Source organism: Ursus arctos, unplaced genomic scaffold, assembly GCF_023065955.2.
Source record: "Ursus arctos isolate Adak ecotype North America unplaced genomic scaffold, UrsArc2.0 scaffold_11, whole genome shotgun sequence".
Classification (NCBI taxonomy): Eukaryota; Metazoa; Chordata; class Mammalia; order Carnivora; family Ursidae; genus Ursus; species Ursus arctos.
Genome location: NW_026622775.1, coordinates 69,192,030 through 69,215,807, shown reverse-complemented (window position 1 = coordinate 69,215,807; position 23,778 = coordinate 69,192,030). Strand labels below are relative to the sequence as shown.

The window sequence follows — 23,778 nt, the reverse complement described above, 5'->3', positions numbered from 1 at the left end:
AACAACACTGTTTGCAAAACCCCGGGCTCTGGGAAAGGATTATTCGTTGTTCCTGATCTCCCTCCAGCCCTAGGCATGTCCCCCCTGCGGGCCCGGACGACCCTCTCCATTGACCACCAGATCCCCTCCTCCGCCCAGTCGGCCCCAAGGGCGGCAGCAGCACCCTGGAGGGAGGTAGTACAACTTCCCGGGACACCCCAACGTCTCCTCTCGCCCCCGTCCGGTTGCTTGGAAATTTGCACTGGACAGTGACGTCACACAGGAAGGCGGGTCCCCAGTGTCCCGCACACCAATGGTGGGGCCGCGGCCGGCCTCTTCTTTTCCAGTGATTGGTGTCTCGGGCCCCTTTGCTCCACCCCAGCCCGCCATGGCGTCAGGCGCCGCAAAACCGGGGAGGTGGTTCCCACTTTAAGAAGTGAAGTTTTTCGCCCCCTCCCCCTCCCTGCCCACCTCCTGCAGCCTCCCGCGCCCCGCGGAGCTGGCGGATGGAGCTGCGCTGCGGCGGCGTAGGGAGCCAGGCTGTGGGGCGCAGGATGGATGGGGACAGCCGAGATGGCGGCGGCGGCTGCAAGGACGCCGGGTCGGAGGACTATGAGAACCTGCCGACCAGCGCCTCCTTATCCACCCACATGACAGCCGGAGCGATGGCCGGGATCCTGGAGCACTCGGTCATGTACCCGGTAGACTCAGTGAAGGTGAGGCTCGAGGATACTTTAGGGACGGAGCGAGCGGAGAGGAGAGCCCGCGCGCGTACGTTTGCATCCCGCGCAAGGGCAGCCTGGGGGAGCGCCCCGAAACCACCTCTCCTCCCGGCTGCGGCGGGCGTGGGGCGTGGGGCGCGGCACCCCGGCTCTCGCCGCGAGCGCGCCGAGCTGCTCCTTCCGCCGCGCGCCTGGGCCCCGGGGGCGTCCCTAGCCCACGAGGGTGCTCCGGCCGGCGCCACGCACCGCCGCTCCCACCGCCTTCCCAATCCAGGCTGCTGGCGGCGCTGCGGCGGGGGAGAAGAACTGGCGAGCGCCCCCGGTCTCGGTGGTGGCGGCGGGGTGCCCGAGGGAGGCGATCGGTGCAGCTTTGCACAGTCTTACCACGTCTGCCCACGCGATCCGCGGGCTCTGGGGTTCCAGCCCTTCGCGGCTCCCGCTGGCGCGCCCAGTGTCCGAGCCGCGGCGAGAGGCGTCCTCCGGTCTGTGCAGGGTGGCCACGGCTGCCCACACGTGCGCAGTTTCCGAGGGAGCTTGCCGCCGGGAAGCGCTAACCACGCTAGCTAGCGCCGAGAAACGTGGCCCTGGCTCCGCCGCGCGCCCTCCGGCCCGGGTGTGTGGCTTCGGCTCCCCGGGTCTCTGGGGAGGCGTAGGAGTGGCAGGGGCTTTGCGGTTCTTGGCAGCTCTCTTGGGAATACCGGTTCAGCTACGCCCTACGTGATCCCCTGTTCTCAGGATTTCTGCACCTCTTTCCCCATAAGTTCGGGCGGCCGAGCAGCCTAGAGGTAGGGCTCTAGGGCTCTAGGGCTCTCACCCTAGTGAGCCCTGCAGTGACATTTGCCTTCTCTTTTTGTTGCAGGGAGGAGGGCAGGCAAGGAGAGCATGTGCTATACAGCTCTTTCTGTGGGTTGTGTAATAGGCACTCGATTTGCCCGTCCCTTCCCCAGGTAGTTTTACGTGCATTTCTGCAAGGAGGCAGCGTTAGCCAGGCAGATTTTTCCTGTTAGACTGAGAGCTGCCTCCTGTCCGCCTGTTGAGGATACTGAATGGCAGGAAGGTAATGCTGGTATTGACATTTTGCACTTCTGTAGGCATAACTCATGGCATTCATCCAGTAACCCGGGGATTAACAGATGAAGAAACTGAGGCAAAGAGCCATGAACTCCCTCACCTGCTCAGGCTCACACTCCACCTGTTCCTCTGACTCCAGCCCAAGAGTGCTTGGGGACCTCTCTGGGTGGCAGCTCTCCTGACGGGCAGGGCCCACAGAGCTCCCCCACCGGCAGCTGTACCTTGTTGCTGATGTGGGCCCCACATGCGAGGTGTGAAGACCAGAATGTCTAAGTCAGGGTTTTCCCTGCCCTGGGCAGCTCTCTGGGAGCTGGCAGTCAGTGGACAGACAGGAATCCAGTGAGAGAAAGCATGGGCATTTGCAGTTAGGTGAGGCCCAAGCCTTTGATGGTGCTGCTGGGCCTGAGGCATCACCTCTTCGGACCGTCCAGCATCCCCAGGGGGAATTAAGGGAATGGTCTTCGCTGCCAGGGTTATGGAGGGCATGGGGGAGATCTTGCCTCGTAGGTTTTCACAGCTTCTCCAGGAAAGACCCTGGACAGATACCAGGTGGCATTTGTATAGGAAAGAATGCGTCACATGTAATAAAATTTCCCATATTTGAAGCTGTTGTGTCCAGTGCCTTGGACAGAGTGTGGGGAAAGTTAGGCGCAGGGAGATGTTATTCGAGTAGGCACCAGACCCACAGGGTGGCAGAGATGAACGTTCCATTGGGGAACTATGCCACATCTGAGGTTTTGCTGAGTGTGGTTCAGAGCATCACTATAGCTTATCTTTAGGATTAGATGTAATTAGTCATGCCTTTTCAACTCCCTGTGTCAGCCTAGAGAGGTATTCGTCTTATATGTTTAAATTGTGTGTTCTGTGTTTAGTTTCTTCCCTGCCCCTCCTTCTGCCCCGTAGACGTCCTATGTTTTAAACCAGGTGTCACTGTGTACTTAGTATTACTTTACATAGCAGTTTTCACCTGTGGATAGGTATCAGGGCGTGTGCAGTAGATGGAGCTGGTCTGGCTGCCCCAGACAACTCACTCACCCTATGGGGCTTGACTATAAAATGAAGGCCCCAGTTAGCTAATTAGTAAGGGCTTCTTCCGTTTTTAAGCATGCAGGTGTGGTTTTAAAGCCCTTGGTTTTTCACTACAACGTTCTCGGAAGGGTATAGCAAGGATTATTCTTTTCGTTTTTCAGCTGAGACAGAAGGCACAGAGAGAGAGAGTGAAGTGGTGTGAGCCCTGTTGCGTGATCCCAGGGAGGCTGCAGCCGAGTGCCACGGTCTGCCAAGATCAGCACGGTTGGCTGTCATGACATATCAGGGATGCATCCATGCTTCAGTCATGGAAATGCTTCACTTGGGGAAACCTCGACTGTGTTCTTCTTAAATATTTTGGGTGATGGAGACTGTGAGTAATGGAGTAAGGAGCCCTGGGTTAGGTTTCCAGCTCTGCCCCTAACTTGCTTCGTGCCTTAGGCATTGTTCTGTGCCTTAGTTTTGTGCCTGTAAAATGGGGGCTACAGGCCAGTTCAGTATTTCTCCCCGTTCTTAACCTGTCTCCCTTTCTACATACACAGAACACCCATTGTCCTCTTTTATGATACCTGAAATTCCACGGAATTTTTACAGTTGAAGCCATGTCAGTGTAAATTGTATGTTGGAAAAAACTTTGTCTCTGATTTTATATGGCACACATTTTGAACTTTGAATATGTGAGGTTAAGTGAGAGTATCAGGTGGTCGTGCTTTCCCCGGTTTTTCCATCCTAAGTGGTGTGGGCCATGGAAGTCAGTGCTGGTCACGTTGACCACTGAGCCAGACGAGCTCCTTGCTTTTGTGGTCATAGGGGCAGAAAGCCAACCTTACTAATGCTTAAAATTATTATGTTAAATATGCTTTCCCATGAAGTCCCATCCTACCCCCCCAGTGTCACTTTAATTACCTGTGTTTTTCAAACTGTGGGTTGTGACCCATTAATGGCATCAACATTTTAAGAAAGATTAGTCTCTCTAATGGTGAGAGTACAAAATACAAGTGTGTGTGGCATACAGTAAAAAGTGTTGCTTGGTGAAATTGTTTGGGTTGTGTGTGTGTGTGTGTGTGTGTGTCCCCTGAATGGCTGTGTAAAATCCCCTTCTAATGAGGGTTATGGCCAAAAACATATGAAGGATACTGAACCTGACGATCACAAGCTCCAGCAGTCTGTGATTATTAAAGGGTCATTTGGAAGACCTTCGGCAACTTTTCTGCTCTTTCCTGTGCCTCCTTCTCTCACTTAGTCCCTGGGGGTGGAGTGTGAGTGCTTTCTAATCCATAAAGGGCCAGGCCAGCGGGACCTCCTGTCAGTTCCCAGGAACTGTATGGTCTGCGTGGTACCAAGGAAGGGAGCATGGGGGCTCCGCAGAGCGTTCGCCAACCAGTAGTAATTCTTCGTTCCTTTCCAACTGGGGCTTTGCAGCAGGTTTTCCATGATTCTCTAGCCGGTGCTCCAGAGTGGCAAGTGGCGTGGTCGCCTAGGCCAGCACGTGGGGTGGCTGCGAGAAACCGTGGTCGGGAGTGCTCAAGACCGTGGGGAGAATGCCAGGTGGGTGGAGGAGGAAATTCCAACCAGATTAGGCACACCACTCTAGACCATGCTGAATCCCGTGGTGGTGAAAGCGGGGGGCAAAAGGAAACAGGAAAGATTTGAAGCGAGGGAACTTCCGCTGACCCTTTCTCGGCCCTTCCCTTTGCTTCTCAGGGAAATGCCGTCTTTAACTGTGCTGGGAGAAGCCCTCCTTCCCAGCCGGGTGCAGTCCCTGGGGAGCAGTGGACAGTGTGGGGGTTGAGGCTCAGTCTTCCCGAGCCTCAGCCCTCTCTCGAGGAGCCGGTGGGCGCTGAGCCAGTTGGAAACCTTGGTTGGCCTCAGGGGTTTCTGTAGCTGGCCTTGCTGAGCTTTGAGCAGCAGTGAGCTTGGAGGCAGGTGCCAGGACAGCTCAGCATTCCTCAACTTCTGAGTTTGCTCCTTGGGGTCCCAGAAATGCAGGCCGGCTGGTAGGAAGGGTGAAGGCAGCCGCCAGAGTCCCCTCCCACCCACTGCAGTGTTTTCAAAACCAAGTACAGTTCAGTAGATGCCATTCAGCTTCAAAAGGGCGTGAAATCCCAAATTGCCCGAGTTCTTGCAAGAAAATTATAGTGATTTTTCTGTCTCTCTTCTCCTGTCTTGTCTTCCTCAGGTTCCTCCCTTCCCTTTTTTTCTGTCCTTAAGTGGGTGATGCTTTTCTAAAAGGTGCATTGGAAGGGACATGGAGTCCAGAAAGGCATACTCTTGAACTCGTGTCTTTTTCTTTGCCTTGTGACGGGCCCTGCAGATGCCGACAGCAGATGCCCACAGCTCGGATCTGCACCTCGCGGGCCTGCCGCTGGAGGAGGGGGCAGACCTTCCCCAGCCCCCTCTGCCTGGAAGTGGGGGAGGGGCAGGCTGGGCCAGGGCTTGAGGGGGCACCCCTAGGATTCTAGTGGACAGGGAAGGCGCCCTCACCTCTTCAGTAGGGAGAGGCGATTGGACCTGAATGGGGGATTTGCCTGACTGCATCTTTAAAGCGCGCAGGGGTGTGTGCATGTCACACAGGAGAGGGCATTGCTCTGGGGAGTGTGTGTGTCCCGTATCTTCTGCATTTCTTTTGGGCATGTTTTAACTACCTTCGGGCATCTCATTCAGGAGAGCTTTTGTCCCATCTGCTCTTCGGAGCAATGACCGACTGTAGTCCACTTTCCCTTTTTGATGGGCATGGGTTTCTGACCCCCTTCCAACTTCAGGAGGGCTGCCTTCCCCAACCCACTGGATGAACTAGCTTCTGTGTTGAATGAGGCCTTTGGCAGTCTGTCTTAAACCCCAGAACATTCTGGCTCTCTTCATATTTCTCCTCGTACCCAACATTTCCTTCTCAGAGAATTTTCCTTTTCTTTTTTTAATCCTCAGTGAGCCCTCTGGCCCCCTCAGTGCTGGCTGCAGACACGCCTGTACAATCATGCAGTTTGCAGGAGCTCTTGGGCAGGGGCGGGCATTGTGAACCCTGGGCCTGCCCGTCCCCTCCCCGCCTCCACCTTGAATGTTCAGGGCTGACGTTTTCCATAGGGGAATGTATCTAATCACTTTGTCTTTCACTCTGCACCTCCCCTCAAGCTCTTTCTGAGCCGCATGTCTCACCCTCAGAGAACTATGTTGGGGAGAGTCAGATCCCTAGTCTGACTTACTGGTTGGGGCAGAACCGCTTAGCTTTTCTGAGTTGTAATTGCTTTGTCTGTAAACTGCGGATACTAATTTTCTCTCTGGTTTCTGTCTCCTGACCTAGCTTTCCATTGCTTTCTTCTTCCCTTATTTTTCCTCACACCCCGCGGAAGTTCCTTGGAACAAGCTCCCTTCTATCTGCACCGAATGTTCCTTCTGCCTCCCTGTCGTGATAGAAATCCAGCTCTTCTCCCGAGGCCACTCCTTCCTGGAAGCCTCTCAAGTGTAAGATTCCTGTCCGCTTAAGCCCGGGCACCTCTGGGGCTCCTGCCCTCTCACCGTGACTGACCAGCGTCTTAGCCTCCCCTCTTCGTTGGAGGCTCCAGTCCTTCCTCTTCTCTCTCTCTCATTTGCTCATCTCCGCCTCCAGGCTGACGTACGCTGAGGGGCAGGAGGCAGAGTGGTGAGGAGCAGGGACCCTTGAGCCAGACCCAGACCGCAGGACTGGGTCCTGGCTCCACTTAGTGTGACCTTGGGCAGGTCCCCCCTCACTCCAGTCTTCTCTCTGGGCCCCGTTTCCTGCTGGTGAAAAGGGGAAAGTGGCCGTGAGGGTTAAGTCCCTAAGCACTGATGGCAGAGCCTGCTGCATACTGGGTACTCTCTGGGGCTCAGTGCTCCCCTTCATCTCTGTCATCGTCAGCAGCTTAGTTTTGCAGCTACTTTCCCCCGTTCTCTCCGGGCGTTGGCATCTGGCGCACAGACTGCTTCCACCACGAGTAAATCCCGTAATCACTCTGAGGACATCCCCTCCTGCCTGGGCACCACCCGACTAACATCCAAACCCCTGTGTTCTTTATGCCCCTCAGGTTGATGACCTGTAACTCCACGGGGCCTTGTCCGAACCCAGAACTTTTCTGCCTCTGAGATCTTGGATCTAGATGTGTCAGCCTGGCCCCACTGGGCTAGGCCTCAGCCTGTCCCTGTCTTCCTCGTCCAGACGGGAGCCTGTGGGGACCTCTCTTTCCCTGCCTCGCTGGTCTGCCCAAGCCCCAGTCCTGGGTGACCCATCACCCTGTCGGGCAGTCAGGTCCTCCTGGAGAAGAATCACGTGTTTACTTCCACTGGTGCCCTGTGTGCCCCTGCCTCTGGGACCCTCAGCCTGTCCTTCTGTGTGTTCTGGTCAGTCTGTTTCCACCCTCCTCAGCAGCCGCTCTGGACCATGCTCTTGCTTCCCAAACTCCCATCCTCCTCTTTCTCAGCCCCTGCGTGGCGTCTTGCTCCCTAGTTCATAGAGAAACCAGGACCCCAGTCAAGCTCACGGTCCTGTCACTGTCCTTCCAACCAGTGTGCTGTTCCCCGCCTTCCCACTGTTATAAGGTAAGAGGGTCCGTCCTTTGTCAAACGTGAGTCAGTGGACCTGGGGAAAGGTGGTGTTGGGAACCACCCACGCGTTTCTGTCCTGCCTCTGTACCGGGGCGTGTGAGTGACCTCTCTCAGCTCAGCGTCCTTGTCTGCAGAGTGCGGATGATAACACCAGGCCCTACCTTATAGGGCTGTTGAAAGAATTGGATGAGGCATCCCCCGTAAAGCTGTGGCTGCAGTGTGTGCTGCCCGAGGGTGCGATAAATGGTCACTGTGGTAGTTATTTTGGTCATCTCTCTCGTGAGTAACTCGGTTTCAGTATCTTTAGCCTTCCCCTGACCAGTAATTCCTTCTTAAAAGCATTTCTACAGTCCACACTTGTCCCATCTTAAACAAACGCCGGACATCTCACCTTGACCCCATGTGCCCCAAGGGTTTTAAAATAACAAGTATTAGGAAAGGATCATTGACACCTGGTCTCTGCTTTTTCACCTTGTCCGCCCCCCACCCCTCACCAGCCAGGCCTTTGGCTTTGTGTCCACTACTCTGCTGGAAACCTCACGGAGGCTGCTAGTGATCTCCTTGCTAATAAACTCGGTCATTGTTTTCCTGGCCCCTCTGCTGGTCTTCCTTAGAAGTCAGCCTGCCACCCTCTCTTCTCCCCTCCGTTTCTGCCTGGGTCCCGGTAACTCTCAGATGGCAGATTGGTGTCTCTGGTCCGGTCTTTCTGGGAGCCGGGCTGTTACCTCACAGACATGTCGTAGATGTGGCTGCCTCGGTGTCCAGGACGTCCAGTGTAGACATCCCTGGGTCCTCTCCAACCTGGGCCCCCTCCCTCAGAAACTTTTTTAGAAAAGATTTTATTGATTTGTTCGAGAGAGCATGCACAAGCAGAGGAGAGGGGCAGAGGGAGAGGGAGAAGCAGACTCTCCGCAGAGCAGGGAGCCGATGTGGGATTTGATCCCAACACCCTGAGATCATGACCTGAGCTGAAGGCAGATGCTTCACCGACTGAGCCACCCAGGCGCCCCTCCCTCAGAAACTTGGTGATCCTCTTCAGCCTTTCTCCCCCCTCTGCCCATCCTCCCCCCCCCCCACTCCCCCTATGTTTTCAAGACCTTTCCATTGGTACATCTGTAGTAGGTTCTTGCCTTTGTTCTTCTCCCTCCCACATCTGCCACCTTGGTTTCGGGGACTCACTGTCTCCTTTGCATTGATGGCACCCCTAACCACCCGAGTCGCAACTGAGTACACCCTCCTTCCCCTGGTCCCCACTTCCCTGTTGCCTGACCCTGCTGTTTTTCTCCACAGCCCGGTGTTACCTTCTGACACACAGTGCCATTTACTTGTATTTATTACTTATATTCTTTGTCTATTTTATTCGTATTTAGACTATTATTTATGTTATTTGTGGTCTGTCTCCCCTTATTTGAATGTAAGTTCCCAGTGGGCAGTTTGCTCTTTTGTTCTCTGGTATGTTTCCATTGCCAGAAACCATACCTGGCACATAGTAGGTGCTCAGTTAAGGATTTGTTGAATGAATTACTGTAAATCATTCATAGCTGGTCCTGTTCGCACTCACCCCTGAGCCCTGCAGCTTCGGGCAGGTGCAGCTTTCTCTTTTTAAATAGAGAAGAGTCACAGTGCCCACCCTGCCCACCTTTCAGGTCTAGTTACTACATCTAGAAAGAAAATGCAGCCAGGTTTGCAATGAACTCTATTTAAACAGTGAACATAATTTAAAAAGTATAAAGCTCTCTGCAGAGGCCAGGTCATGGTTTTATCCAACTGGGAACCTGTTAAAAGGTAAGGTTAGCTGATTGGAATAGAAAATCCAGCCTGTTCTCCACGTGCAGCAGAGCCCATGCCAGGGGCTGAGGACCAGCCCCATCTTCTGCATCTCCTATCAGGTGGTCTCTCCACCTCATATGCCCCTAGTGGTCCCCGTTGCCTACAGAGTAAAGCCTGAACCTTGAGCAGTGTGCGGAGACCCAGACCTTCTCCCCTCTGACTTGTCCAAGACAGATAGAGGTGTTCTGTGAATAGTGGTTAAATGAATGTAGGCACAGCTGTTTAAAGAGATTGGGGGGGAGGGCGCCTGGGTGGCTCATTTGGTTGGGCGTCTGACTCTTGATTTTGGCTTGGGTGGTGACCTCAGGGTTGTGGTATCAGGCCGCCCGTCAGGCTCCATGCTCAGCAGGAGTCTGCTTGAGTTTCTCTCCCTCTGTCCCCACCGCAACCCCTTTGTGTGCATGCCCTCTCTCACTCTCTTTCTAAAATAAATAAATAAATAAATAAATCTCTCTAAAAAAAAAGAAGAAGAGATGTGGGGGAAAATAAGTACTTTGACACATGCTATGAAACAAAAGCTAGTTTTAATTTTTTGGTGTGTGTTGTTTTGCATCCATGTGTACGTTGCCCAGTAGAGCGACTTTCTCAGCCCTTTTGTTTGTCCTTTTTTTGCAGTAGAATTCGCAAGCCACAGCTATATCCCAGTGAGGCTGTTAATTCATCTGGCCACCCACTTCATTCCACGCTTACTGAGCGCCTTCCCTGCTAGTCTCTGTGCTAGACACCGGGCAGCAAAAATAAGTCCTGGCCCCAGAGCATTGCTCCCTATAATTAGATCCTGAGCTAAGGTGGCAGGACTGGTGCCCTTTGAGGGGAGGAATGGCCCAACTTGGTATTTGCTTTCAAATGGGCACAAAGTCTGGGGTGTCTGGACTCTGGAGTGCTCAGGCTGCCATCTTGCAGGTCCGGAGTCTGCCCGGGGAGTGTCATTCTGGCTTTTCTTACTGTGCAGTCTTGAGTTGGCTCCTTCCCCTGCAGGAGACAGTGGCCCTCAGTTGTCATACCCGCCCCCCACCCCCCGATCCTTATCCTCACCCCTGAGGTTGTTAGTCATTCTGGAAGCTGAACTTGGCTCCCAGAAGGTGCCTCTGAAAACATCCTCCACCCTACGAGTAACCCCAGACAGTCGGGAAGGGCCGTTGTCTGGTCACCAAGAGGTGTTACGGTTTCACATTCATGCTTTCTCTCTAAAGAGAAAACAAAACATGTTGAAATAGAAATCCCAGCAGCAGCTTGGCTGAAGCAAGAGTTGCATAACAGCTTTAAGAAACGTCTGGCCATTGTTGGGTCAAGCGGGGGGCTGCAGCTTCGTGTCTCTGAGAGGACTTCCTCTGGGGCCTCTGGATCCATCGGACGCGTCCAGCTAGAGACCCAGAAAGTGGCGGCACCCTCAGGTCTGGCTGGCAAAAGCCCCTGCCCTGGTTGCTCATTGTCGTGACAGCTTTGGTTCCCTGGCACGGCCATAAAGGCTCCATTTGAGATGCTCCTGTGGGCAGGGGCTGGGGAGGGCTGTGTGTGCTGGAGTGGAGGCCCATCGGCCCTATGAAGCTAAGTCCTGGTCGTGTCATGGACCAGCTTTGAAACCTTGGCCAAGTTACTTCTCTAGGCAAGGCTGGTGTCTCCTTGTCTCACAGACTACTAGTCTTCTAGACTAACATCATCTGCTTACCCACTTGACGGGGCTGTTGAGAAGCTCAGGTGGGATCACGTTTGTGGGCGGCTTTTGTAAAGCCGGACAAGCCCAGATAATGACAGATCGTATCGGAGGCAATATGCTTAATGATTAAGAGGAAAGGGGTGTGGGTTCACAGCACAGGGTCTGGGGCCAGACTGCCTGGGGACGGTGCCTAGACAAGCTGCTGACACCTCCCTCTGCCTAGTTTTCGTCATCTGTAAAACGGGGATAATCACGGTACCCACCTCAGAGTGTTGCTATGAGAATTAATGACGATGCACCTTGAATGTTAAGCACAGCGTCAGGTACCTGGTAAGCGTTCGGTTAACTTTAGCTCCTATGTCATTCCTGAAAGCGTTATTACTTGAACACCTGTTTATGCTTGTATGTTGCTTTTGCACTTGCGTATTGCACTATTTTTGTATTGTTCTCACCTGCATTCTGTCATTGGATTCTCTTAGCTCGCCTTTGAAGGTGGGAAAAAGCATGTGCTGTTTCTCATTTCACAGATGAGAAAACCGAACTTCAGAAGAGTGTGATGCTGTGGAAGTCGGGCATTTCCTGTTACTCCAGAGCCAAAGGGGGACAGTGAGGAAGGAAGCAGGTGGGAGCAAGCCAGTGAGGTGCTGGGGAGTAGACTCACATGTTAACGGCAGCAGAGCCCCCGAGCTGGGTTCTGAGACGAGTTGATGCGGCCCCAGCTGCATTCTTGGGACGGAGGAACTGCAGTTAAGGGGGCGCCAGCAGCGACTCGAAGTCCAGCGTGGAACGCGGGGCTCTAACGTATAAGCAGGAGTTCTTTGGTCAGCTACTCCAGTACAGAGGGCAAGGGGATGATGACAGATGGTTGTTGCTGTAGGTAATTTTGGCTCTGTCTGGCTTCTCTCTCTGGAGCGACTTGCAGCTGCTGTGGCCCCTTCTCATGTCAGCAGGGAGTTGAAACATGGGGCTCAATATAGTGATTTGAATTTGGTCTGGCCTGAGAATCCTTTTCCAAATCCCAAGATCAAGACGACCTGTTGGGAAGAGTACCACATCATTGTTCCTTGGTCTGCTAGGGCAGCCGTTGCCTTCACTCACACAGGGAAGAGTAGCAGTGACCATCTTGCCTCCCTTTCACCTCTGCTTACTGCCTCTAGAAGAAAATCGAGCCAGGCTTGCAGCAAACAAACCTTTCTACTGAGTGTTGTTTTCTTTTTTTTTAAGATTTTATTTATTTCAGAGAGAGAGGCAGAGAAAGAGCATGAGCAGGGGGACAGGGCAGAGGGAGAAGCAGACTCCCTGCTGAGCCCAACGTGGGGCTCGATCCCAGGACCTTGGGATCATGACCTGAGGTGAAGGCAGACACTTAACTGACTGAGCCACCCAGGTGTCTCAAACCTTCCTACCGTTTAAAAAGTATAAAGCTCTCCCTCCGCAGGTGCCAGGTCATGGTATTTATTATCAAACGGGAATCCTGTTAAAGGGGTAAGGTTAGCTCATTGGAATGGAACATCCAGGCTCTATTTCCAGCCTCTGTGGGATTCGCTGCATGGCCTCGGGCACTTCACCTCTCTCCTTACAGGGTGTCTCCCATCTGTTGAGTAAAGACCGGGGTGGCCCCCCTGCTCCCACCTCGTTCGCTGGGTTATACTCGGAGCATGCTCAGAAACACATTCAAAATTGATCAGGTGTGGCTGCTGAGATGAAGGCTTGTGAATGACGAGCCTCGGGCAGGGAGGACAGTGGGGTGCCCGGGGCAGTTAGGGCCCCGTTCATCTCTGGGGGTCAGCATTTTATAAACTCACTTTTACTTTTTAAGTGAGCCTGCCCCTTGAGTGCCGGGCATATGAGGCTGGGGGTTTTCCCACCATGGTCCCTCCTGTCTGTTTTTCTTGTTTTCTCACAACTGCTGTCATAGAAAAGTAAACGGGGAAGGAGGTAGGACACAGACGTCTTTGTCTTGAGGTCCTCCGGCCCTTGTTTCCGCCTGCTGCCCGCTTTGAGGGTTTTGTTGGCGCCTTGCTTGCCTCGGGCCTGGCAGGAGGTGCGGAAGGTGGTGGGTGGACACGGGCAGCCCGCAGGAAGCTTGCCAGCCAGGCCTGCTCAGGACAGGAACGCCCCGGCTACTGCCTCTGACTTGCCGTGGAATAGGGGATGTCCCAAGGGTGTCCCAGGGCTGTCACGAGCCTGGATTAAAGGAGCAGGGTGGTTAGCCGATGAGCAGTGCTAAGAAGTCAGACCAGAGCAGGGGAGCCTTTCCAAAGGAGAGATGTTGGGGGGGGGGGTGTACATGTGTGTGACGGGGGGGGGGGCGGACCCAGGGCGTGTCTTCAACTGAAGAACCAAGTCAGTCTCTTTCCTTAGTCACTGTCTCCATGGCTTATTTGCTAAATGTGGGCTTGTGTTAGCCTGATTCATGGAACAGTGGGAGAGTTGAAAGGCATTTGCAACAATGCAACTTCATCTGCTGGACTTCACTGAACGGCTAAATTAAGTAAGAAGTGAGGACATATGGAGAATGACTGTGTGTGCTGGGCACCAGGGAGCCAGAAGCCTCGACACCTGGGAGGTCTGTCCCCACAGAAGTCCCCGTGTGGCAGGGAGGACAGATAGATTGATGAATCCTTCCTGTAGTGGGTGTTGAGCCTGTCCTCAGGGAACCTGCCCCTCATCCGGGGGGGTCAGGAAAGGGGGCCTCCAGGAGTTCTCTCAGTATCTGTATCTAGACCACAGGGGATGCAGATGTTAGAACAAAGCCACGCCACTCGCTCTGTCCCCTAGGCCGTCACGTCCTGTCCCCGAGGTGCCTGGCCATAAGCAGGACACCTACACCCCTCTGACACTCTGCTTTTGGGGCTCTGCTCTGAGCCTTCTAACTGCAGAATCCACAGAGAAAGTTCTTGTGGTTTGAGGTCACCACACACTGGGGCCTCCACGTGGGACCTGCCCCCGGTTCTGAAGTTCTCTCGCCCTCTTTCCTGAAATTTCTTCTTTTTCTTTGTCATGTTCTGGGGTTTTAGTTCCCTATCTGGCTACCAAGTGACAGCCTGGTGGGTTTCCCTCCCTGAGTGGGACCTTTCTCTGCAGCGCTAAAGACCAGAGGAAGGTGGGAACAAGGAGGGACTCAGGCTGTCATGTCAAAGGCATTTCTGCTCATAATTGGCTCGTAATTAATGGGTGGCATTAGTGTCAATGCCAGCAGCAGCAGCAGCCAGATAAGTGGCTAAAAATTAAATACCGTCATGTGACTTGGGGAGGTTTAGGGTTTGCCTGAGTGACCTTTCCTGGCACAGGTCATAGTTTGTAGGGTTACGAGGGAGAGACTTGACAAACAGTGTAGGTGACTAGTGTGCTTTCCAGAGGTCGGAGGCTGATCTGTAGTACCGGGACCTGTTCCTGACACATACGAATGTTGTTCCTTTTTGCTTTTTAAAGGCCACTGTGGAGCTGGACGCCTTTCCCTGTCCTCTCTTCCCTGTCAGCCTGTCTGGCTTTGGTGGAGCCTCCTGGAAAATGCAGAGAGTACAGTTCCCCCGGGCTTGTCCCATCCGCCTGCGGCAGTTTTGATGAGAGCCTGAAGCCAGGCTCTTGAGGAATGTTCCCCCTGGTGTCTGCATTAGTCCAGGGTTCAGATGGAAGTTCCTGGAACTCGCAGCTTTTGGAAACCGAGTCCTGTTTCTCTAAAAGGCCGGTCCGGTGACATGGGCAAGAATCGGCTGACCCCAGGCCAGCCCTCTGTTTCTGTGTCTGCGGATTCCCCTGGCACAGGAGGCCTTTGTTACCAAATCTGTTTGCTGAGTGTTTTGAAGGAGGACGTGTGTGGGCCTTTTCAGTGTTGTTAGACAATGCTGAGCTGTTACCCAGCAGAGATGGTCCGGGTGGAAGCCAAGATTTGAACTGGTTGAAGTTCTGCTATAGGAAGTACCCTATCAGGACAAGAAGCTACAAGTGACACGGTTAAAATCCTACATAGTGTGTGAGACTTGAGAGCTTGCTTTTAATGTGATTGTGTTTCAGGGTTTTTTCCCCCTTATATCTTGGCTTCTCAGACAATAAACTGAATTAATGTACGCGTATTTATGCAGTCCAGGAAGGAAGGAGTGTTAAGTGAACTTTCTTCACAGGTGACTGCAAATTTATAGTTAGCACCCAGAGCTTTAAGAATGTCCGCTTCCAAAGTGACTTTTCATCACAAAAACAATGCAATAACAATAAGGAATATATTGACAAGTTGGTAGGACACTTAGTTCCTTCTGTGCTTCCAAAAGAATCTTTCGCGTTTCGGAAGGAGGTAGAGAGGGAGCTGGCCCTGACGTCGTCCTGATGGGGGGTACCCATCGGGACAGTTTCAGGTGGAAGCAGGTACCGGTTCTCCCTGGACTTAGCACTGTTCCTCCACAGCTTCTGAGGCCGGCGGTTGATGCTCTCCCTGACCTTGGGTAAGAATTCTCATCTTAAACTTCCCTAGAGTGTCTCTTTCAAGGGTCTTCTGTATTTTCTGATAATCCAGGCACAAGAAAGTTTCTGAAATTCTCTTTCATACCCTAAGAACTGAAAGTCACTACAAAGCTGGACTTTTACCAGAAACTGCTTTAAATTGGAAACAGATTTCTGATCTCTGAGCAGCCCGTTTTTAAGGGACAGGGAGAACCTTTGTCAACCCAGAACTTGAGCACAGAGGGAAGGGAACAAACTAAGGGAAAGCAAGGCAAAAGCAGATTCTTTCTGTACATCTGTGCACGTGACATTAGCATTCACCTTTTATTTTTTTATTGTATTTTATTTTATTTTTAGCAGTTGCCTTTTAGAGTGAATTGTGATTAGCTTAAGATGACCAGAGGCTCACCAACCGAGTGACTCTGAGAAAAGCACTTCACTTGTGCGAGTCTCAGTTTCTCCCTCTGTAAAATGGCAAGATTGAACCCAAACTAAATGATCTCTTAGGAAGTTTCCAGTTCGAAAATTTCCACCTTTATTTCCATGGGGCATTATAACTTTTGGACATCCTCTTCTGACTTTGAATGTATAGACTTAGAGGCACTTCTGTTTGGAGGAGGACGCTGGAAGACCCCTGCCCTGGAATTTCTACCAGGGGGATAAGGCACAGGGAGAGGAGCCAGCTGCCAATGTACCATTTGGGGGTCCCTGCATCCCAGAGTGCCTGCTAGTCCTTACTAGACTACTAGAAATTATAGTCTGTTTAATTTACTTGAAACCTCCAACTACAATGCTTAAAGACTGCAAACCATTCATTCAGGCAATTCCAGAAATGCTGAATGGCCCCACCCTGGAATCAAGGGGAGCCATGTAGCAAGCAGATGCTTCTGGAAGGCCCTGTTTATAACTCTGACTCCTTCCTGCCGGGGACCTTTTACAAGTTCACTACCAGGAAGCTGAGTCATTGAGGGGTCAGCTGGCATGGCCAAGGTCAGGCAGCGTTGCCAGCAGCACAGATGGGTTAGTCCAGATGACCCGAGTGTTTGGGGGAGCGTTGGGAATGACAGGGTGGGGGGGGGGGCTCCTCACTTGGAAGGCTCTTGGGCGTGTCCCCTCACGGTGATGGGAGCACCACTTCTCCCCATGGTTTGTGCTTCCGTTTAGGTTTCACAGTGAGAAACGTTCTCCTCTGTTCTTTACCTCCTTTCTTCCCCCCCTTCCTCATTCTCTGTTCCCACCTCCAAGGCTGGAGGTCACGACCAAACAGACTGAAGGGTGAAATGATCCTTGTTGCTGCCGTGGTTTTCAGGGCTCACCATGGGCTCAGCTCCCGGTGCTCTGCAGGCCGGTGACACCAGCCTTCTCGAGGCCTCTGGTTTCTTCCCACCTACCTGTGCCCCAGGTAGTCCCTGTGTCCTAAGCTCTACTTGCCCAACTCCCCCAGGCTTCAGAGTCCCTTCCAGGACCCCTCCTTGCCTTTGCTCTCCTCGCACCTTCCCCTTCTCCTTTGCTTCAGGGCCCTTAGACTTTGTCATTTTTTTATTTGTATGGTTTTTGGTTTACTCTCACTGTCCTTATAAGACAGCAGACCCCTTGAAGGCAAGGACTCAGCCCCAGAACCCCATGGGCACATTGATGACGTTTGTGCAGTAGGGAGAAAAACCCCGCTGTTTGACCATGCCAGTCTCCCGCTCTCGGTTCTGGAAACCCTTCTCGTCAGACGGCCTCAGTTTAAATCCTTTAAAGCTCTTGTTTCCAGGACAAAAGTTTTAGTCAGCATGAGAGCTCACCCATGATTGTAGGTCCCTGCCATTCCCTTGGGCATCCAGTAAAACTTAAATATGACCTCCCCAAAAGCTTGTGAAACAATTTGTACCTGCAGACATTTGTACGTGTAAGTGGATCCCGGAGGCTGAGAGGCGAATCTTTGGGATGTTTCCTTTGGTGCTTTTCCCTTGAAAAATACCCCGAGAACATCAGCATGGAGTTTCTGGTATTTTTGTCTTCTTTCTCTGTTCCTGGCTGGTGTGCAAGGTGTGTGAAGAAAGGGGGAGAATGTCCTCTCCAGCTGTGACCTGACCCCACCTGCACATAAATCAGCCAGCATTATGGAAATAATTGGATCTTAGCATTTGTGGGGAATCTGGCTTCAGTAACATCTGGGAAATTTACCCTGAACCCCTACTTAGACGTCTAGCATACACTGAACTCTGGAGCCCAGCTCTGATGGGGTTTCCATGCCCGGCTACTCCCCTGTGTGGGAAGCCCCAGAAAATGGTGAGGCGCATTGTGCTGCTGGACACAGCTAGTGGGTAGCCTTTGGGGGAGCAAGCAGCAAGGAGACAGCTATTTGGCAAGGGGAGTGCATGCGGGGTTTCAAGGGCCTGCTTTGTGTATGCCTGTGGGTGAAATTCTGTGTACCCGAGTCCTTAACCATCAGTTACTGAGCGTGTCTGTTCTGTGAAGCACCGTGTCCCCTCCTTCGTGTCCTCAGACTTCATGGGAAGACAGGCATGCAGACGCGTCACCTGATAATAATTATAAGTAGAGGAATGAGCAAGAGAAGGCTGGCAACAGGGCTAGTCTTTTCTTCCTGTGGATAATAGGCTAATAGTGGGGCATGCGTTAGAAGGCGTGGCCTCCATGAAGGGTGTGGGAGCTGGGGTTGCAGAAGCCGGCAGGACCACACTTGACTTGAGAACAGTGCGCGGGGCTTCGGAGGTGCCCGGCTGCCTGGGCCCGTCTGCGACGGATTCCAGGAGGGCTGTCACTCACAGCGCTCAGGACGCCCCCTCCGCTCCCTGGCTCTGATGGCTGTCACCCAGTCTGTCACATACTAACACTTGGCTGGGTTTTGACAGCTCCCTCCGTGCCCGAGCAGTTGGGGTACTGATCCCTGGGATAATATCTTTTGGGGTGGCACAGGCCAGTGGGCACTGGGCAGGGAAGTGGCGCCTCATTGAGCCTGAGGGCCAGCCTGCGGGAAAGGACGAGATTCAAACTCTGCATCTTAGCCACTTCTGCCTTCCGGGAAAGCTTTGCCTTCTGTCCGAGAGCCCCTGGGCTGACCTTCCAGGTGCTTCCTTCCAAGGCAGGCTCTGGAGCCAGGAATACTGCTGTGTCTAGGGGATCGCGCTGTGCATTCGAGACCCCTGGCTGTCTTCACCAAAAACAAACACACACAAACAAAACTGCTATCTCAGATGTTAGCGGAAGTCTAGGGAACTATTTGATTGTGACAGGATTTCAGATGATGAAGAGCGTGTGGAATGAGCTATGGATTATGGTAAAATACATATAAAATTTACCATTGTGACTTTTTTTCTTTTTTTCTCATTTTCATTAAGTTTTTAATTTTAATTCCAGTGTAGTTAATGTACAGCGTTATATTAGTTTCAAGTGTACAGGACCATCTTAACTTTTAAAGATTTTATTCATTTATTTTGAGAGAGAGGAGAGACAGAGAGCACAGCAGGGAGCCTGATGTGGGACCCGATTCCAGGACCCTGAGATCATGATCTGAGCCGAACCCAGACGCTTAACCGACTGAGGCACCCAGGCGCCCCCATCTTAACATTTTCAAGTGTGTTGTTCAGTAGTGCTGAGGACATGCACATTGTGCAACCACTCTGCAGAACTCCTTCATCTTCTTAGAGTGAAACTGTCCCCATTAAACAACCACGCCCCTTCCCCCCACCCCTGCAGCCCCTCGCAACCCCCATTCCACGTTCTGTCCCTGAATTTGTGATCTAGGTGCCTCATGGAAGTGAAGTCATACAGTATTTGTCTTTTCATGACTGGCTTATCACATCGTGTGCTCCGGGTTCGTACACGTTGTGGCCTCTGTCAGAACCTTCTTTCTTTGTAAGGCTGAGTAATAATAATGTGTGATAGACCACATTCTGTTTGTCCATCCACCCACGAATGGACACTTGGGTTGCTTCCACCTCTTGGCTAGTGTGAATAATGCTGCTGCGAACATGGGTGTGCAAATATCCCTTTGGGACCCTGCTTTCAATGTTTTTGTTATAAATCAGAAGTGGGATTGCTGGATCATACGGTAATTCTGTTTTTAAATTTTTTTTTGGTAACCACTGTACTGTTCCCATAGGGGGCTGTACCATTCTGCATTCCCACTGACAGTACACAAGGCTTCCAGTATCTCCTGGATTCCTCTCCTCCCCTCCCCTCCGTTCCCCTCTTCTCTCCTCTCCTCCTTCCTCCCTTTTAAATACAGGTGTTTTTTAAAGCTTCAAGTAGGCCTGATGTATAGTAATGTAGAAATATAGGTTTATCTCCCCCAAATAAGACACAACCGACACACATTTGTTTTTCAAAGGATTCTTTACCAGTTTCATAGGTTTAGACCGTACGAGGCCAAAAAGGACCTCCTTAGAGACATCAGTATTAACTCCATTGACCCATTTGACAGATATTTGCAATTATAACAGATCCATGAACAAAATAGAAGAAATCTCCCGTCTATTCCGGTGTTTACCTGCCAGTCGAAACCCATATTGATGCCCAGCTAGGCTAGATTGCTCCGAGGTCCTCAGGGATTTGAGGGCAGCGCTGGCCTGGAGTCTGGGTCTTCTCACTCTTGGAACAGGGCTCTGTCCTTTCGATCATACTCACGTTTAGGTGCACATTTTGGGGGGACTGCCCCTGTTTGGGAAAGTGAGACACACTTGGTGGAAACATCCGTGCCCTGCAGCACCATGTGGATTGATCCCCCCAAGTCCGAGGGACCTGCAAGCCTGCCCACACCCACGGTGGGGGCCCAGGTCCTACAGGGTGACCGTGGAGCCCAGGACCGGGGCAGAACCCACCGAGGACTGCCCGTGCCCAGTGCTGTAGCTCCTCTTGGCCCCAGCTGGCTATTTCTCTACAGTTCAGAGAGGAGCCAGTCCTTGAGCACGGGGAGGGCCCTTTCCACGGTGGTGACCTCGAGGGAATGGACTGCAGTCCACAGTGTCAGGGAACCTTGGGACTTTAGCCCTGGTTAAAGGTTTCCAGAACCGTCCTTGCGCTGAGCAGCCAGGCCCAGCGAGCCAGCTTTCCGGGGCACTGTCATCTTGGACCTTCTGCGCTGTGTAAACTGACACTGATGATTTTCCCTCTACCTTTCCGGCTACCCAAGTTCCCTCAGTTACGTAATTGGGATTAATGTAAGCAGTCAGGTCCGTTCATTTAGAAATTGAGAGCCCAGTAGGGTGAATGCGGGAGTGGGGCCGGTGGGAGGGACAGAGGCCCTCGTGAGTGCTGTGGGCAAATCCCCTGGCTTTTCTGGGCCTCGGTTTCTCTTCTGTTAAGAGACAGCAGAACCACAGCCTGTCGTGAGGGTGACTCAGGTAGTCTGGTCTCAGTGTGTGGTCATGGTGGGGGGCGGGGTGTTGCTCCCAACCAGGGCTGATCTCCTCCGAGGGAATGAGAGTTTTATGAAGGAATTAGAGTAAAAGTTACATCTTCCTAGGAATTTGCTGTTTATCCAACAAACAAACAAATAAAACGCCACACACGCCAGACCCCAGGCAAAGGGCTTGTCATTCATTGTTTCCTTTAATCCTCACAGAGATGCTAGGAGGTAGGTGCTGTTATGATCCCCCATTCACATATAAGGGAACAGGCTCAGAGAGATTGAATCACTTGCCAAAGGTGCAAAGGTGTGAGGAGGAAGCAGGCGGGGGCGTGGTTTAGACCCAGGCGGGGCCCTCGAGCCTGCAGCGCTGGCCCTTGTGGGTCTGGAATCCCGTGGAAACAAGAAGGCCACCTTGCTTTGTTCAGCCTCTTTCTGATCAGAGGGGGTGGGGGGTGCGTGTCACTCCTGTCCCTACTTTGTGAGGTTAGAGGAACTGGGGCATGGAGTCCTCAACACCAGGGCCCCTTGGCTGGCCGCTTCCTTCTGGGAACCTGGGTGCGTGTGGTTTATGGGCTATCCTACTCTGTAGTCCGACGTTCAGACCTGTAATGAGATCATTTATGCCAAACAGCCATTTGTCAGCAAGCAGGAGGAAAAGCCCCACACCTTCCCGGCAAGATTAAGCTAGTTTTGCTGGTGGTTCTTAATAAGATTTCAGAGCCATTTTATTAACATAGGTGGTGGTTTAGGGAACATGCTGGAGCCCTGACAAAAATAATGACAAAGGTGATAGACATGTGTTGAGCACCTCCTGTCCTGTGCCAGGTGACCCACGTGCTGAGAAGTTTTCTTGTGTATCCGTTGCAGAAAGCACGCGAGGGAGGGGTTTTCGCAGATGAGGGAACTGCCGTTCAGAGAAGTTGAGTAACTTCCCCCAAGCGGATACAGCTGAAAAACAGAATAGGACTTCGACTGCGAGGGGGTTGAGGACAGGGGACGTCTTTGTGTCCTCAGGTCCTAATCACAGAGTCAGGCCTAGAGTAGTGGAAGCCCACCGTGTAATTTTTGATTGAACGGATGAACTTCAAACCCTAGGGACCATCTGAGCATCAGGCTGGTGGGTGGTTGAACAAGACGTCTTTGAGATTCCACAGTTGGGATTTTCAGCAAAAGGCTGAAGGATGGTCAGCAGGGCAGGGTCTGGAAGTTGGAGTGCTGGCCAGTCCTGGCACAGTGGTGACCAGCTCTGGGAGCTTGGGCAAGTCACGGAACTATTTCCTCTTTAGAGAAGACAAAGTGGAGGTTGGGGGCTTGATGGGTGGCAGAACGCTGAAATCAAACAAAAGCCCGTAGGAGCCCCAACGTGCCAAACCATGACAGCAGAGCCGCCAGGGCTGAAGGTAGGGAGCGGAGCCTGGAATGGTCATGTGGAGAATCAGTGCCTGGGTCCTGTTCTTCTGCACGCAGGTAATCCCGGTGCCTTGGGGTGGCGTCATGTGCTGCTAGGGTATTTCCGTGTGGATTCTTGCATTAAATTTGTTCTTTGATGTGGTGTTGCGATGCCTCAGCAAGTTTACCTATGTGCAAGGAAAATAAAACACTTTTGAGAATGAGGTATTTCTTCAGTTCTGCCCCTGACATCTTGTCCTTACTTGTAGGTGGGGCGTTTTATAAGCCAATGACATAGACAAGGCTGCTGAGTCAGGGGAGGCCCTGGCGAGGCCAGGATCTCTCAGTGAATTAAATTCTTTCCCGAAAGCAGCCTGAACTTTGGAATATTCAGTCCTAGCCTTTGAATACTGTGGGAGTGCCAGGCTTCATCCATCAGCATGCCTCTCCTGCCCACGACCCTGGTGGGCAAATGGCTCCAGCTCTTTTTGAGGAGAGAGAATGGGTTTGTACTGAACGAGCCACTATTACCCAGTTCCACTTGGGACCCGTGGCCCGGCTGCTGGCCAGCCATGCGAAACAGTGAAGCTCTGTGACCTCCATGTGATTGGGCTCATGACTCTGTAAGTACCCTGCTTGCAGCGTGGACATAGATCCCTTAGGAGCTTTGTGGTCCAAAACCAGTGAGGATTTTGGGAACTTTGACGTAGTTGGGGCTACTCCCTCTTCAGAAAGGTCGGGTACATACGGGGTGATATACATATCACTTAGCGTTGTAGGAGAATCAGAGCACATCAGAGACAGGAAGGAAGTTGAGGTCACCTGTGATCCCTCACTGTCCACCCCCTAGCAGGAGGTTGGGTGGCCTCCTGGTTCAGAGCATGGCTCTGGAGCCAGTATGCCTGGCTTCCAGTCTGTGTGTACTCTATGAACTCGGGAGCTAGTTCCTTCTCCCTTCTGTGCCTCCCTTCTGTGCCTCAGTTTCCTTGTTTGTAAGATTGGGATAATTAGTTGCTAGTATGACTGTTTTATTGTTATGATTATTTTGTGAATAGAAGCATTGGGGCTCAGAGAAGCAAGCTGGCTTGCTTAAGGCCACACAATCCTTAATACTAGATGTGGGACTAGAATCCGGGACCTGTGCTAGAGCCAGAGGAGGTGGATAGGAGTGACCGGAGGTTCAGGCCTCCCCTCCAGGCCAGTGTTGTTCCCCTCTCGCATCTCCCGGTGGGTCACCAGTCCCATCCATGTACTCAGAACCCTGTTACCTGGAATCTTGGGAATTTTAGCACCTCTGGAGCAGCATTTAATCCTTTGGGCCAACCACAAACTGGCTGTTGTCAGTATGTCCTGGGTATGTTGGGTCTGAGCCAGGCACGGATTCTTTCATCCCTGCCTCGGTCTGCTGGAGAATCTTCTAGAGAAGGGGAGGAGTGACCAGGCTTAGCTTGTAGGATAAAGGGATGTGGAAATGTGCTTTGAGCCGTAGCAGGGTGGCGAGCTGCTGCCCGTGGGTGCGGGGTAGTGGCACAGTGGCCTTGCTCGTGGCCACAGCTTTGTAGAGAGCAGAGCGTGGCCAGCCTGTAACGGGACCTGGCAGGGAGGGCTTCTGTTGCAGGATCCCTTCTCCCAGGCGCTGGAGGTCCCATCCGTGTTGCTCACCGGGTGGCTCCTCCTGGCTACCGTCGTGTGCAGTATGTAACCACGGGAAACACTGGACTATAAAGTAAATTCCAAATGCCTGAGCA

General features: G+C 52.5%; 1 protein-coding gene across 2 annotated transcripts in view; it reads left to right on the top strand.

Annotated features, from left to right (window-relative positions):
* The first annotated feature begins 346 nt into the window (after window positions 1–346).
* SLC25A37 (solute carrier family 25 member 37) overlaps window positions 347–23,778 on the top strand; it is a 36,705-nt gene continuing 13,273 nt past the window's right edge. Inside the window, exon 1 of one of the 2 annotated variants that reach the window (XM_026518981.4) lies at window positions 347–695. In XM_026518981.4, coding sequence (XP_026374766.1) covers window positions 486–695 — 210 coding nt within the window. In that variant the 5' untranslated portion in view covers window positions 347–485. Of the gene's footprint in view, window positions 696–21,122; window positions 22,109–23,778 lie in introns of those variants that run through there. The other variant, XM_026518982.4, reaches the window with a different exon arrangement.